At 58.2% G+C, this 15,237-nt stretch overlaps 1 protein-coding gene across 1 annotated transcript in view; it reads right to left on the reverse strand.

Moving 5' to 3' along the window:
* Positions 1 to 345: 345 nt before the first annotated feature.
* MYH7B (myosin heavy chain 7B) overlaps positions 346 to 15,237 on the reverse strand; it is a 28,695-nt gene continuing 13,803 nt past the window's right edge. The window contains exons 17-42 of the mRNA XM_055721579.1: positions 15,034 to 15,166; positions 14,446 to 14,522; positions 12,866 to 12,953; positions 12,288 to 12,405; positions 11,542 to 11,665; positions 10,947 to 11,083; positions 10,254 to 10,509; positions 9,436 to 9,678; positions 8,362 to 8,538; positions 7,870 to 8,015; positions 7,197 to 7,287; positions 6,186 to 6,575; positions 5,631 to 5,757; positions 5,037 to 5,155; positions 4,591 to 4,787; positions 4,040 to 4,389; positions 3,383 to 3,507; positions 2,955 to 3,070; positions 2,635 to 2,827; positions 2,339 to 2,542; positions 2,097 to 2,222; positions 1,767 to 1,937; positions 1,367 to 1,471; positions 906 to 1,001; positions 610 to 747; positions 346 to 451 (exon numbers count right to left, since the gene is read on the reverse strand). Coding sequence (XP_055577554.1) covers positions 443 to 451; positions 610 to 747; positions 906 to 1,001; positions 1,367 to 1,471; positions 1,767 to 1,937; positions 2,097 to 2,222; positions 2,339 to 2,542; positions 2,635 to 2,827; positions 2,955 to 3,070; positions 3,383 to 3,507; positions 4,040 to 4,389; positions 4,591 to 4,787; positions 5,037 to 5,155; positions 5,631 to 5,757; positions 6,186 to 6,575; positions 7,197 to 7,287; positions 7,870 to 8,015; positions 8,362 to 8,538; positions 9,436 to 9,678; positions 10,254 to 10,509; positions 10,947 to 11,083; positions 11,542 to 11,665; positions 12,288 to 12,405; positions 12,866 to 12,953; positions 14,446 to 14,522; positions 15,034 to 15,166 — 4,056 coding nt within the window. The 3' untranslated portion in view covers positions 346 to 442. The remainder of the gene's footprint in view (positions 452 to 609; positions 748 to 905; positions 1,002 to 1,366; positions 1,472 to 1,766; positions 1,938 to 2,096; positions 2,223 to 2,338; positions 2,543 to 2,634; positions 2,828 to 2,954; positions 3,071 to 3,382; positions 3,508 to 4,039; positions 4,390 to 4,590; positions 4,788 to 5,036; positions 5,156 to 5,630; positions 5,758 to 6,185; positions 6,576 to 7,196; positions 7,288 to 7,869; positions 8,016 to 8,361; positions 8,539 to 9,435; positions 9,679 to 10,253; positions 10,510 to 10,946; positions 11,084 to 11,541; positions 11,666 to 12,287; positions 12,406 to 12,865; positions 12,954 to 14,445; positions 14,523 to 15,033; positions 15,167 to 15,237) is intronic.

The following is a 15,237-nucleotide window of genomic DNA, read 5'->3' on the forward strand; positions in this document are numbered from 1 at the left end:
TGGAAACTATTAAAGAAATCTATTTTAAAGAAACGAGTGGAGGTGTGTGTCTTTGCCGTCCCTTTGCCACCACCCCTCGCCCTGCGGCCCGGGCTCTTGGTGCTCCCCCAGGAGCAGCGGAGGGGTGAGGGCTGTGCTGCTCCCCTCCAGCTGCGGGGGCCGCGGTGGTTTGGGGGGAGGGGGAGGAAAAGGCTCTTTTCCTAAAGCCTGGAGCAAGCTGGGGGGCAGCCCCCCTCCTGCCCCTGCCTGGCTTCAAGCTCTCTCCCCAGAGCCCGGCTTGCCCCCCCTGGCCCCCGCAGCAGAGGCAGGGCCCTGGTAACCCTCTGACAGACAGAGCGGAGCAAGTCCTGGCAGATCTACGTTTATTCACGCGGTGCAAAGCTGGCAGCGGCTGTTGCAGCCATTTGCCTCCAACCTACGGCGAGACGGGGCAGGGCAGCTACTACTCGTGCTGGCAAAAAAACCAGAGGGGCTGCGGTGAGAGCCTGGGCCCGGCGCAGGGAGCGCTCTGCCGCCCGTCGTCCCGGTGAGGATGGCAGCGCCGCAGGGTGCCGGGCAGGATGCGGCCGTGCAGCCGTCCCTCTGGCTCCCGCGGCTGGGTGGGCTTACCTTGGAGGCGATGACCTCCCTGGTGCGGGCGCGCAGCTTGTTGACCTGCGTCTCGGCGATGTCGGCACGCTCCTCCGCATCATCCAGCTCGTGCTGCACCTTGCGGTACTTCACCAGGTTGGAGTTGGCCTGCTGCTCCTGCACGGGGAAGGGCGGGCGCGTGGGGCGCAGCCGGGACACCAGGCTGCGAGCTCCCGTGTCAGCCCCACGGCCCCTTGAAGCCGTCACGCGCAGCCCCGGGGAAGGGCCACCCTGTCCTCGTCCCCAGCAGGGCAGCAGTGGGGACAGGCACTTACCGCCTCCTCAAACTGGCGCTTGTAGCTCTTGACCTTGCTCTGCAGCTTGTCGATCAGGTCCTGCATCCGTGTCAGGTTCTTCCGGTCTTCCTCAGCCTGCAAGTGCCCCAGCTCCGTTAGCAGGACCCCAGCAGACCCCGATACCTTCATCCAAGAGTCCCGGTGCTGCTGGAGCCCGCCACACACGCACACAGCACCAGCCCAGTCCCCTGGTGCCCCCTTGGTGTCCCAGCACCCAGCTCAGGAGGCGCTGGGAACGGGCAGAAGGACACAGAGCAGGGGGGGCGTTGTGGCAGGGAGAAGCCTGTCCTGCCCTTGCTGGTCCCCGCAGAGCCCGGGACGAGCGGGGGCTGGGCTGCACCAGGCTTGCCATGGGGGTTACTGGGTAATGCAAGAGGCTGAGCGCCGGGGGAGCTGGGCCAGGGCCCGCGGGGCTGCAGCTGTGACGGGTGCTGCTGTACCTGGTAGCTCAGTTCCTTGATCCTCCGCTCGTACTTGCGAATGCCCTTCTGGGCTTCAGCCATCTTCTTCTGCTCCGTATCCAGCTCTCCTTCCAGCTCCCGCACCTGCAGGTGGGTAAAGGCCAGCTCGGTGCTCTGCTCCCTGGCCCCAGCCCCAGCTGAGGCCACCTTCCCAGCCCAGAGAAGCCACAGCAGAGGCTAAGCCACTCCAAGCAAATGCTGGGAGCCAGGCCCAGGCTTGCAGATCCTCCGGGACTGTCCCTCACTGCCCCACGGTCCCCCCGTGACACAGCCTGGCCCCAGAGGGACGGGGCCCCAAAGCCTGGTGCCACAGGGGCTAGGGCAGCACCAGGAGCCAGCTCCTGGGGGGACAGCCAGGGGTCTGCCCCTGCCTCCTCACCCTGGCCTCCAGCTTCTGGATCTGCTTCTTGCCCCCCTTGAGAGCAATCTGCTCCGCTTCGTCCAGGCGCATCTGCAGGTCCTTGATGGTCTGCTCCATGTTCTTCTTCATCCGCTCCAGGTGGGCACTCGTGTCCTGCTCCTTCTTCAACTCCTCTGCCATCATGGCAGCCTGCAAGGTCGAGAGCACAGAGGCATCACCACAAGGCCAGGCAGCCCTGCCAGACACAGGGGCTCAACGGAGAAGTTCTGAGACCCTATCCCCCCCCCCCCCCCCCGGGGTGCTGGGCACGCTTGCTGAACCATACAGCGCAGCCCACACCACACTCACATCCGTGATAGCCTTCTTCGCCTTCTCCTCAGCGTTGCGGCACTCCTGCACTGCATCCTCCACTTCACTGCTCAGCTGTGAGATGTCTGTCTCCAGCTTCTTCTTCTGGTTGATCAGGCCCGTGTTCTGTGGACAGAGCGGGTCCAGTGTCACAGGAACTGGCTGTTCACTGTGACCCCACTACCAGACATGCTCCTGGCTCTCCAGGGCCAGCAGAGACACTGGACATGGTGGTCACTCACCTGGGAGTGGAGCAGGTTGACCCTCTCGGTGGCCTCCAGCAGCTCCTGCTCCGCCAGCTTCCTGCTCCTCTCCGCCTGCTCCAGCGCTGCCCGCAGCTCCTCCACCTCCGCCAGCAGCAGGTTGTTGCGGCGCTCCAGGGCAGCCGCCTGCTCCTTCAGGTCGTCGTTGTGGCGCTGAGTGTCATCCAACTCGATTTGCAGGTCCTGCCAGGCAGCAAGGGGTCAGTGGGGACAGGAGGGAGCCAGGGCTGGCAGCAGGGACAGTGCTGGATCTGTCCCACCCGCAGCCGCCCAACCTTGATCTGGGCCTGGAGCTGGCGACCCAGTTTCTGGAACTCGGCAGCCTGACGGTTGGCGTGGCTCAGCTGGATCTCCATCTCGTTCAGGTCTCCCTCCATCTTCTTCCTCAGCCGGACGGCCTCATTCTTAGCCCGGGCTTCTGCATCCAGCGTGGCCTGCATGGAGTCCATGGCGCGCTGGTGGTTGCGCCTGCAGGAGAGACGATGCATCAGCCCCGTCCGCCTGAGGACTCCCAGTCCAGGGCAGCCCTGTCAGGGCCACGGTGCCAGCTCTGCCCCCACAGTGGTGGCCCAGCCTGTCCCTTCTCAGCGCACACCTCAGGTTCTCAAACTCCTCGTCCTTCTCCGCCAGCTTCCTGTCCACATCAGCCTTGATCTGGTTCAGCTCCAGCTGGATGCGCAGGGTCTTGCTCTCCTCATGCTCCAGGGCCCCCTAGAGACAGTGGCAGCTGTGGGAAGGCAGCCCCTGGGGGGGATCTCCCCGGCCACCCACCCCAGCCTGGCCTTGCCCCCCAGCCCAGAGCTACGGGGAGCAGGGCAGGTGGAGCCACCCCAGTGCCCTGCTGTGGCTGCACGACCCCCATGAGCGAGGTTGCCCAGGGGTTGCAGCCACACTCAGGACTGTCACCCTGCCAGCACAGTGTGGGTTCCTGCTCCAGCAGCACCCAGCCAGAGCTGCAGGGTGGGCCAGTGGCTCTTGAGGGCAGCAGGAACATCCAGGCATCAGTGGGAAACAAGGACCAACCTCAGCCTCCTCCAGAGCTGCTTGGATATCGCTCTTCTCGCTCTCCAGGGCTTTCTTCAGCTTCTCCAGCTCATGGATGGTTTTGCCGCTGAGACTGATTTGGTCGGTCAGATCAGCAATTTCCTCTGGCAGGGACAGAAGGGCATTTGGTCAGGAACAAGTCTGTGGGGCCGGTCCTGTCAGGTGACCTCCCCACCCCCCTGCCCAGGCTTGGCTGTTGTCCCCCCAGCCCCTTGGAGAGCAGCTGAGGTTGTGCATGGGGACAATTCTGCAGTCTGAGTGAAGAACAGAGCGTGGGACAGGCACGGAGACCCACGGAGACCTGCTTGTCCGAGAGCAACACCCCCAAGCCAGTGTCAGCCACAGCCATGGCACTGTCGGCAGCAAATCACGCACCATTTGGAAACAAGAGCCAAGTGACACCGCCTGTCTGCCCAGGGTGCCCCAGCGAGAGGGCAGGACACATCCCAGCTTCCTGGCTGGGCTGCTGCGTCCCTCCGAGAGATGGGCCAGCCTTGTCTGAGCAGCAAGGTCTGCTCCCTGCCTCCAAGGGACCCCCACCCCACCCCGTGGCTGAGGACAGGGGAGCCGGAGGCTGCCTGTGAGAGCAGGAGTCTGGGCAGAGAGTGCAGGAGGTGAGCTTCAGCCCAGTCCTACCCTGCAGGTTCTTGTTCTCCCTCTTGAGGGTCTCCAGGTTGTCCAAGGACTCCTCGTAGGCATTCTTGAGCTTGAAGAGTTCTGTGCTCAGGCTGCGTGACTCCTTCTGCGACGCCTCCAGCTCCGCCTGGGTCTCCTCATACTTCTGCTTCCACTCAGCCAGGATCCTGTCAAAATTGCGCTGCTTCTTGTCCAGGGCAGCGCAGGCGGAGTTGGCGCGCTCCAGGTCCACCGAGAGGTCCTCAATCTCTGTCTGCAGCCGATGCTTGGTCTTCTCCAGTGATGAGCACTTGGCGTGGGCGGCCTCCACTGCCTCCTCCGCCTCCTGCAGCCGGATGGCCAGCTTCTTCCTGCCGATGGCATCGAGGGGTGAGTGCCCCCAGCCCAAGCGCCATCCCACCCCACCGCTCCGAGGAGGGGAGGCCACAGCCTGCCCAAACAGCCTCAAACCCGGGCAGGAGGGTGCAGTCTCACCCCAGTGTCTGGGAAAGCCCCATCACTGAACAGAAACTTGCCACCTGCAAGGAACCAACTTCTGCCAGGAGACTTACTTGGCTTCCTCCAGCTCCTCTGTCCTCTGGATGGCATCCGTCTCATACTTGGTTCTCCACTGGGCCACTTCTGCATTGGCCTTGGACAAGTTCCTCTGGAGCTCACTCTTGGCCTCCACCTCCTCCTCGTACTGCTCCCGCAGCAGGTCACAGTCGTGCCGGGAGGCTTGCAGGGCATGGGCCAAGGCGTTTTTGCTCTGAGGAAGAGAAAGCTTGTGAGAGGAACAGCTGGTGCCAGGCGCCAGGACACTGGCCACGGCAGCGGGACTGGGGGCAGTGGGAGGAAACTCCTGTTTTTCCCAGGTTGAGAGTTGCCCTTGGGGCTCCTGTGTGCAGGGTATATCTCACCTTCCCAGTCCAAGAATCTGGGCCACTGTCACACTGGGACACATGCCCCATTCCCTAAGATCTGTGTCACTCAGATCAGCCATGGCCTGAAGCCTCACCTTGGTCTCTTCCTCCAGCTGCCTCTTGAGTTCCTCAATGTTCTGTGTGAATGAGGTCTTGCCACGGCTCAGCTGGTTGATGAAGGACTCCTTCTCCTCCAGCAGCCGACTAAGCTCCCCTGGGTTCAAACAGAACCAAAACAGCTACTTTGGGGCCAAGAGCTGCAATCCATGTTAGCTCGCACTCCCCAGAGCCTGCGGCCTTCAGCTGCATGGAGACCTCCAGCAGCCCCAGCTGTTCCCCCACCCAGGCAAGCTGGGGCCCACGGGCAGAGGGGCAAGCAGCTAAAGGCAAAGCGTGCCAGCTAGGGACCCCCCCTTCTGATGCCTGAGATCGCAGCACATCCCCCAGCACAACTAGCATCACCAGAGGTCCTCCTCCTTGCCAAGCAAGGCCTGGGGGAGGCACAACACAGACACCCCACTCCACTCCAGATGGAGCTCCTGCTATCTTTATTTTGCCCTTGGGAGGAAGAGGACAGTGCCTGGCCAAACCACAGCACCCCCCTACCCCACCCCACCCCCCGTCAGATGCCCCAGTGCAAGACCGGCCCCAGGGCAGCCACGTGTCCCCCGGCTGCCACCCTCACCTACCGTTCTCGGTCTGCAGCCTGGCCCGCTGCGTGCTCACGTCGGTCAGCTGTCGCTGCAGCTCGTCCACTTTGGACTTGGCCTCGCTCAGCTGGTCCTCATAGGTGCGGCACAGCTTCTCGGCATTGGCCTGCACGCACCGAGCAAAGCCTGGGTGAGACCCAGCTCTGGCCAGGCAGCACCGTTCTCCCAGAAAGTGCTCAGCAACTGCATCGCCCTGGGCCACCACAGCTGATCCCATGCGCACACAAGGCAGAGAGCAGGAGCCTGCCAGAGCTCTCGTGTCTCTGCTAAGCTAACAGGGGCTCTCTGCAGTCAGTCTCCCAGGAAATGCCTTCCCAGATCCTCCAGACTTGACTAGGACAAGCAAAGCATCCTACAAGCACTGCCATAGTGACATAGGGACAAGCTATACCTAGTGAAACAGAGGGACTTGGCCATGGCAAAGAGCTACGTAGGACAACATCCCACGGACGTGGCTGCGCTGGACACACTGCAACCAGTGGCACTGATGTACACGGAAGAGATGAACCTGCCCCGTACAGAACCAGTGCCCACCTTGTTCTTGGTGAGGTATTCAATGTTGGATGACAGGTCATCCACCTCCATCTTCATCTCACTCTTCTCCTTCTCCAGCTTCTGCTTGACACGCTGCAGATTGTCGATCTGCTCGCTCAGCTCCGCCACGCTGTCTGCGTGCTTCTTCCGCAGAGCCGCAGCCGTGGACTCATGCTGCAGGGTTGCCTCCTCCAGGTCCCGCCGCAGCTTCAGGAATTCTGCTTCCCGCTTCTTGTTCATCTCCAGCTGCGTGGCCGTTGCCCCACCAGCCTCCTCCAGCCGCTCGCTCAGCTCCTCCAGCTCCCGTGACACTTCTGCCCGCTGCTTCTCCACCTTGGCTCTGGCGGCACGCTCAGCCTCCAGCTCCTCCTCCAGCTCCTCAATGCGGGCCTGGCAGAGACAGAATAAGGCAGATACTCCAAGCACTGGCTGAAGCTCCAGCATCTTTGCTCTCCACAGCGGAGCAAGGTGTCTCCGCTGATGCTAGTGAGCAACAAGCCACCAGTCTGGAGCAAATGCTGTGTGAGGATTTTTGGAGGCAGGCACGCCTGGTGCTGCTTGGTAGGGTGCTTTGCAGAGCTCCTGCTCTCCTGTGTACCCAGCCATCAGGATCCCAGCTGACAGGAGCTTCTTTTCAGTGGGAACCTTCACACAAACAGCCTGAACATGGGGGCTTGTCTCTGACAGGAAGAAGCTCAACACACTAGATCTGGATCTTCAGAGCTTAGGCACTGGATTTAAGGTTTTAGTCTGGACAGAGAACTACCTCCTAGAAGCTGCTCCTCATGCTGGTGCTAGCATTCACCTCAACAGTTCACACTTTTAACTTTCAGTCCATGACATTTTGGCAGAGGGCTTTGCTTCTGCTAACAGCCCCAGCTTTTTTCATCACTCTTCTGCCAAGATGTCCCTGTGCTCAGAGAGGGACTGGCCCCTGCAGATTCCCCAGTACCTTACATCTGATGGAAATTTAGGACCCCTGGGCTGTAGGAACAGTTCTTCCCACCATACCTGGAGCTCCTTGATCTTCTTCTGCAGCTGGGCCTCAGTCACTTGCCCATCTTCAATCCTTGAATTCAGTTGACTCATTTCAAAGTCTTTCCTGTACAGAAAGGCAGAGCCTTTGGTCAACCAACGCTGTCCCGCCAAGTCCCTCTGGCTCCTGAAGCCAGAGGAAGACTGTTCCCTTGCACTGTAACACCCAGGTCCAGAGGAAAACCGAACCCATACAGGAAAGGAACTGCAGGGGTAAGAAGCAGCACAAAGGCTGCTCTGAGGGGGAGGTGGAGTGGCCAAGCTGGCAGACAGCCTGGCTCTGAGGTTTTCCCTAGAGGTGTTGTTCTCCAGTTCCCCAGCAAGAATGGGACGTAAGTGCTGAAGCCTGTACTTGTAGCTGAGGTCCCAGCTCTGTGCTAGGATCCTGCCAGGCAAGTCTCTCCTCTCCAACCTCACGTACAGAGAAAGGTCTATAGTGCCCTGACCTATTAGTCTGTGCAGCTGACAAGCTCCTCAGCATCTCCGCACAGTGCCCAGGAAAACTAAGCCCTCATTTTACCTGGACTGATCAGGCCAGCCCGTGATCACATCCCAGCAGCCTCTGCAGAGGCCACACGTCCACTTGATTTAGAGGTGGGCACTGCCTGGCGGAGTAAGCAGGCAGCCCAGGCGCATATCACACACTCACTTTTTGAGTTTCTCCTCCAGCTGCTGTTTGTCATTCTCCAGATCCATTACAGACTCTTGTGTCAACTTCAGGTCTCCTTCAAGCTTCCGCTTTGCTCTTTCCAGGTCCATGCGGACTTTTTTTTCTTGTTCAAGAGAGCTTTCCAGCTGGAGAATGAAGGGAGAGATAGGATAGGGAGGGAAAGGACCCTCTGTAGCCCCAACCTTCCCCATGCCCATTGCTGTGGGAGATTTCCCAGCCCTGAGAGCTAGAGCTGTTTCCTAGTTGCTCTCCAGCCCCATTCCCTCAGCCAGGATTGCTCTCCGTGAGGTACTCCAGATCACCTCTCAGTTCAGGGGCAGTTTGTCAATGGGGTTATTCATCAACTGGCCATATTAAATGGGGATCTGATAATGATCCCACCCTCCAAATCCCATCAGGGACAGCCTCTGGGCTCTCTTGGAGCTGTGGCTCAAACCTCTCTCACTGCACCATCACTGGCCTATGACTCACGTCATCCACTTGCTGCTCCAGTTTGACCTTGGCTTTGGTCAGTGTGTTGACCTTGTCTTCCTCAGCTTGCAAGTCATCCAGGGCCTGCTGATGGGCCTCTTGCAGTGCTTTCTTCTCCTTTGTCAGCTTGGCAATGATCTCATCCAGAGCAGCCATCTCTTCAATCAGGTTTTTCACCTAGGTCAGTGAGGTCAAAAACTGAGTACATCTCAGAGAGAGGGGATGCAAAGCTAAATCAGCAGCCTGACTCATTATCAACAGCAGCTTGGTGCAGAAGAATGGCTGCAGAAGCGTGGCTTTAGAATCTCTGAAGATCTGCACAATCCAGGCCTGGTATTAGAATAGGCCTGTAATCAGAATTGTGCTGAAGTTGCTGTGCTGAAGTTAACAAGAAAGGTAGCCCTGAGCTACTCTTGAATCCTGAGACCAAGTAATTATGTTGTGCCAACAGGCCGTGGCTGTAACAAGCTACAGCTGCTGGGAAAGCAGGTGCAGGGCCAAGGAAGGTAGGGAGCGGTACGGGAATATAGGGAGTAACAAACTACAAGGCTGAAGCACAGCAACACAATTAGCTACATGGATAGAATGCTTATTTCAGTCATGATAATTAGGGGTGTGAGAACCGCGCGCGTTTAGAGACTACTAACCAATTACATTTCTGCTTTACGAATATGCATGTGTATCGGTTCTATATAAGTAGTCTTAGAAACTGATAAAGTTGAGCAAGATGCGTAACTCATATTGAGCGTCTTCTTGACTGCGACGAACCCTTCTTCCAACAGCTTGGCACCACATCAGCATCCATCCCCTCTCCCCTTGGCCAGGCTGGTTCCACCAGGTGGTTTGTCAGTGCCCCAGGTCACTTGCCATTGCACAGCACTGTTTGCCCATACCACTCGTGTGCAATGAGGCGGGACACCAGAAGGTTCTGCTCTCTCCCACACCTCTTTTTCCTCTGCCCTGTTCCAGCTCCCACACACCAGCAGCCTCGTCTCTGACATTTCTCTTTGGTGCCCTCACAAGCACTGAGGCCCCAGGGCAAGGAGGCTGCACTCTGCGCAGGGGGTCAGTTACCTTGTTCTCCGTGGCATGTTTCTCCTTCTCCACCTTGGCCAGCGTGATCTCTAGGTCATCAATGTCCTTCTTCAGCTCTGCACACTCATCCTCCAGCTTCCGTCTCTTGGCGGTGAGGTCTGAGTTCATCTCCTCCTCATCCTCCAGACGCTCTGTCAGCTCCTTCACCTTGGCCTCCAGCTGAATCTTGGACTTGATCAGCAGGTCGCAGCGTTCTTCTGCATCTGCCAGGTTGTCTTGCTCCTGCGACAGGCACAGGAGAACCAGTGCTCACCCACCGCCTCAAGAGCATACCAGCAGGCTCTCAGCCATGCTTTCCTGGCCCAGAGCTGAAGCTCTCCTTGTGGAAGGGGCAGAGCACACTCAAGGTGCTCAGGTGTACAAAAAACCCACAGCTCTAGTCACTGCCCGTTTTCAAGGTCCATGGGACAACCACTAACACTAACCAGGGCTGAAAGGCTAGCAGCAACTAAATCTTTCCGGAGTTCCTCACTGGACTGACACTTCTGGCACAGAAACGGCACAGATTAGCCACAGTTTGGTGAGCAGACATCGCCATCCCTCCCACCCCCTTGGAAGGAGATCACGCCTTCCAGAGCCAGGGGAGCATGAGTTCCCACAGCAGCCCTGAGGTGGCAAGTTTGTGACATTGCTTCAGGTTTGCATCAAGTCTAACACTGCACTTCATACAGGTTGTGGCAATGAGGGGTCTCAGAACTGCAGGGGGCTGAAAGGGGCACCTAGCACACCCTGCTCCTTCTTCTACCCATGGACCCTGCACTGTCCTTAAATATCCAGGGAGAAGGGGAGGCACTCACTGCCTGCAGCTGGAGAGCCAGGTCATTCTTCTCCTGGATCATGGAGACCTGTTTCTCTTCCAGCTCCTTCCTCTTAGCCTCAGACTTCTCCAGAGCCTCCTTCAGCTTCTGGAACTCCTCCTTCAGGTTGGACATTTCCTTCTCAGTTTGAGCAGACTTGAGTAAAGGCTTGATCTTGAAGAACAGCTTCATCCAGGACCAGTTCTTGACAGCATTGAAGGCCCGGATGTTCCACTGGATGGTGTAGAGGGCTTCCCTGGAGGGATACAAGAAGAGCATCATCATGGGTGTAGATTCATTGTGTCCCATCACCACTGCAGCAGAGACCTGGCTTTTGTAGGCCTGGGCATGGCTCTATTCTTCCCCAGCGGGACAAATGGCAGCATGTTGAACAAATGGCTGCACATTGTCTGCACACTGTAATGGGATGGGTGGCATGGCCTGGATTTGAGCTCTCTTTGCTCTGCAACCCTCTGGAATCTTCCAGTGGAAACCAAAGGCTCCCTCCTCCACCTAGATACACTGACCCTCCCTGCCAGGGCCACGCCAGACCTCTTACAGGTCTGCCTCCATCCCTCTGGCCTTTCCCAACCACTGCCAGCCGTAGGCAAGTCCCACAGGTCAAACACACTGAAATGTGCAGAAGGATCAAGGAGACACACAATGTTCTGCCCCTTGCCCCCACAGCTCTACCTCCTGCTGATGATCCTCTGGTACTCGATGCGCATGAGGTGCCCGCGGATTCTGGCCTGCAGCATGGTCAGGATCTTGGCCAGACGCTCATCTCGCATCTCTTCCAGCAAGCCCAGCAAACCAGCCTTGAAAAACACCTGCAGGCAAGAGAGTGAGAGCAGGGTCAACAGCAGAGAGGACAGAAGGCTCAGCATCATCACTACATGTGGCCCAAAGCAGGGGTACACTCTGCTGGTTTCGGTCCCCTCCCTGCAGGGGCACACACGCCCAGGCTGCCCCGGCTGGAGGTGCACCCACAGCAGGCACAGCTGGGCACCAGATCTCCCTGCCCTGAGCACTGCATTCCCCAGCAGACACTAGCTGCTGTGTCAGGTGCTATGAGGTCAGGCAGCAGTGACCTTCTGCTCAGACCTGTTTCTTCCCAGCCTGCATCTTCCTCTGCCCTCCCTCCAAGGGCCACAGGCAACCTGCAGAGTGCAGGACTGCAGCAGGGCTGTGGCCACGCAGGCAGCAAGCTGGGCGCAGAGCACAGTGGGACTGCAGGGAGACAGGAGGGGACACGTCTCCCTCCCAAGGACCAGCTGCCTGGTCTCACCTTGGTATGACCAAATTTGTACTGCGAGTGGTCCAGCTCCAGGGAGCTCAGCAGCTTCTCTGTGGCCTTTCTGCTGTCCACAAACTTGTCATCCGGAATAGCTGCTGGATTCAGGATACGGTAGCTGCAGGGACACAGCACACAGAGGACATGCAAGAGAACCCCAGTAGAGTGTCGATGGCTCCACCATCATCCCCACACCCCAGTCATGGCAGTTCTCCCAGGAGCACGTCTCTGCAGCACAGGCTGGAGCTATGTACGACCCAGGAGTTCCAGGGTGCAATATGGGCTCTTTGCAGAGCAGACATCAGGGAACTCTGCCAGATCTTAGTCCCTGAACACAAGGAAGACTGTGAAGGAGGTGGCCACTGGCCTCACCATGCCTGGTCAGGCTCAGGCCAAGCAGGGTGGAGGGGGCAGCTGGAGAATGGTAAGGATCCCAAGGGCAGAGAGAAATCTGAGCCAGGATGGGAGGACTTGAACCTTGCCCCCATCCAGCTACACCAGCCCTGCATTCAGACCTCAAACATCACCAGCCCTGCTGTCTCATCACATCTGGCACCAAAATATCCACGCCTGGCACCAGAGAGCCAGCAGCAGAGCTATCCCAAACTGTACATGCACTGGGCGTATTGTGGTGGTTCTGATCAGCCCTGCACAAGGTGGGGAGCAGGTCAGAGCCAGGGCCAGGCCGTGTCCCCTCAGAACACGCGTGGGTTGATGGGCAGGGAAGAAAAGGGGGTTACCGCTGCTTGAAGTCTGCATAGAGGATCCTGTTGGGGAATCCCTTACGGCAGATGCGGATGCCTTCAAGGACACCGTTACAGCGCAGCTGGTGCAGCACCAGGAAGGCATCCATGGCTCCTACGGGTGAGAACAAAGATGTAGCAGGCAATCATCCCAAGAGGACAGGGAAAATGGAGCTGCAGCACAGGCCTGAACTCTGGAAACAGCCATGGTTTTGAACACAGGTGTTAACTTGTCCTGTAGGCCTATGCTGAGCACCAGTGCTGCAGCCTCAGCCTCGGATGGTGGAAGCCAGCCTGACAGACTCGTCCGTGTCTGCTGTTCTACGCAAGTGTGAGGCAGCCCAACCATCAATGTACAGCCAAAACAGGAGCCTGGCAAAACTTATTTTCCCCAGTAGAGGAGACTGGCATGGGTCACAGGGGTTTCCACACTGAGACGGGGCCAGGTCCCCGTGGCAGCAGACCTGCTGCAAGAAAAGTGTCGGGGAGAAGGCAGGTGCAAAAGTCCCTGCCAGCTCCCACACGTGGATGTCACCCAAGGGAGCTGCTAGGGTGCTGACGCAGTCCATGCATACCTGGCGTCTTTGTCTCATTGGGGATGATGCAGCGGACGAAGTGGGGCTGAGTGGAGCGGAGGTTGGTCATCAGCTTGTTGAGATTCTCCTGTAGGGCAGACACGGGGGATGAGGCATGAGGTGACAGCTCTGCTCCCCTACAACACTGTCTCCAGCCCCTTCCCCCCACAGGCAGGGAGAGAGCAGACACTGAGCGCCCCTTACCACTCTGTGAGAAAGGGGGAATTCCCTCCTGCTTGGCTGCTCTCTGTGCTATGCTGCCCAGGGACATCTCCAGCCCCACAGCAGGACAACTGCCTTCTGCCAGGGTGGGAGCAATGGCAGAGGGGACTGGGCTGGAGACATGCCAAACAGCATCTGCGGGTTTTGCTATGCCAGAGAGGAGCCAGATGCTTCCCGAGTGTTTGTAGGTAAAGTTTTGCTGCAGGGAAGAGCCAGGAACACAGGACTGAACGTATCCCTGGTATTACAGCTCTGCTGCTGCCCATCAGCCCTGTGCTCAGCACCCTGAAAATCTAGTGCTGGCATCCACACTGGTTGTGGTCCTCACCTCACCAGGTTTTCCCTGCACCTCCACAATGCTGCCCTCAGCCACGACAGAGGGCCCGGCTGACCCGGTCTGGGCCCCCCCCTTACTCTCCAAGGCAGGGCTCAAGCCAAGACAAGGCCCTGCCTTTTTCTTGTGGGAAAGGCATCTGCACCCTCCATCTTTCCAGCCTGCCTTCCTCTCATACAGGCTCACCCTGTCCAGGGCCAGCGCGGGGAAGGGAACACTTCCCACAGCTCCATGTCATCATGGGGCACCTTCTCACCAAGGCCTGTGACTTGTCCAGGAGGAAGAAAGTCACGTCTCCCTGAACGGGGGCTCTGACACAAGTGCTGCCCATTTTGAGCACCCTGTCACCACAAGGCTGTCATGGCAGGGCACAGCCTTGGGCTCACACAGCCGTCTGTGCTGTTTTCCAGTTGTTTAAGCTCTGGGGTGGAAAAATAACTCCTGTGGTGAGCATGGGAACGGGGGGGCGGGTTATCCTGAGCTGTAAAATAGCTCAGGTCACCTCCCTGGACAGGACAGCAGAGAGCTGCCTGCTCAGAGACCTGCAAGATCCTCCTTCATTTTCTTCTGCCCAAAGGCTGTCCTTCCCGCTGACAAGAATGAGGAGAGAAGTAGCACAGACTTAAAGTGATGTTCATGTAATACATTATCTAAACATCACTACAAGTCTTAACTGCCGCTCTCTCAAAGGCGAAGGAGCTGCTGAGCAGCGCAAGCATCACGTGGGCAGAAGCAGCACAAGCCCCAGCTCAAAGGGAACCATCGTTCTCCCAGCCTGGAGCCTCGTGTCCTTCCCTAGCAGCACGGGGACAGGGCTGGGACTCCGCCAGGCACAGGCTCCTTGCCCAGGGATGAGAGGGTGTTAGGGTTTTTTGCCTAGTGGTGGTCCTGCAGGAGCCCTGGTGCTCCTTCAGGCCCCAGGAGCTCATGTGCAAGATACCCCAGTCTTGGCAGGGAAGTGGGACTGATACTGGGACACCGAGCGTGCTTCCCTCATGGCCTTGAACGAGGGGCTGGCTCTTACCTTGTGCAGCTGCGACACTGTTTGGAAAGAAGCTGCCTTTTTACGTTTCTCCTTGGTCCCTGGCTTGTGAGGTTCCTCTGTTGGGTTGAAATATTGATTAATTACGTCAGCAAAACATCTGCTCAACTGGGAGGACTCAGAGGCATTCCTAAACACCCCTGAAATGCCTGCAGCTCTGGCTCTCTGCAAAGCAGAGATGGTAGTGCCCTGCTGCAGAGCCAAGCCACAGACCACCATAAACACCTCCCACAGCACCCAACTCTGGGTGTTGTTCCTCAGCTCTTGGTAATAAGAGACCCCTTCACACATCCCAAGTCACAGGGCCACCAGGACAGCTCTAGGACAGCTCTACAGCACTGCACAAGCTCAGCCTGGCCCTAACCCTAAAGCCCCTAGGGCAGCGCTGCGTGTCCAGAGAACCCACCTACCCAGGTCATGGAGGTTTTTAGGGGTCAGTGTGGGTCTTCCCTTTGCCCAGGCTGCTGGATGCAGGAATGCTGCACCAACAGCTCAGCGTGGGGGTGAGGAGGCTTTACTGCTAAGGGAGGGAGAGATCAAGGTCAAAAAAGGGGTGAGGTTGATCCTCACCTGAGGTAGAGCCCACGTAGTTCTCATAGAGGGAGGCGAGGAGTTTGTTCTGGGATTTTTGGAAGACAGACACCACTGTCTCATTCAGGGGGTCCTTGTTCTTGTCCAGCCACCCAACGATGTTGTACGGCACCTGCCACCAGAGGAGAGAGGCAAAGGTAAGGACGGCCCTGCAAGGGGGACAGTGTGAATGCTGTGGGAGAG

This window comes from Falco cherrug, chromosome 10 (genome assembly GCF_023634085.1).
Source record: "Falco cherrug isolate bFalChe1 chromosome 10, bFalChe1.pri, whole genome shotgun sequence".
NCBI classification, from domain to species: domain Eukaryota; kingdom Metazoa; phylum Chordata; class Aves; order Falconiformes; family Falconidae; genus Falco; species Falco cherrug.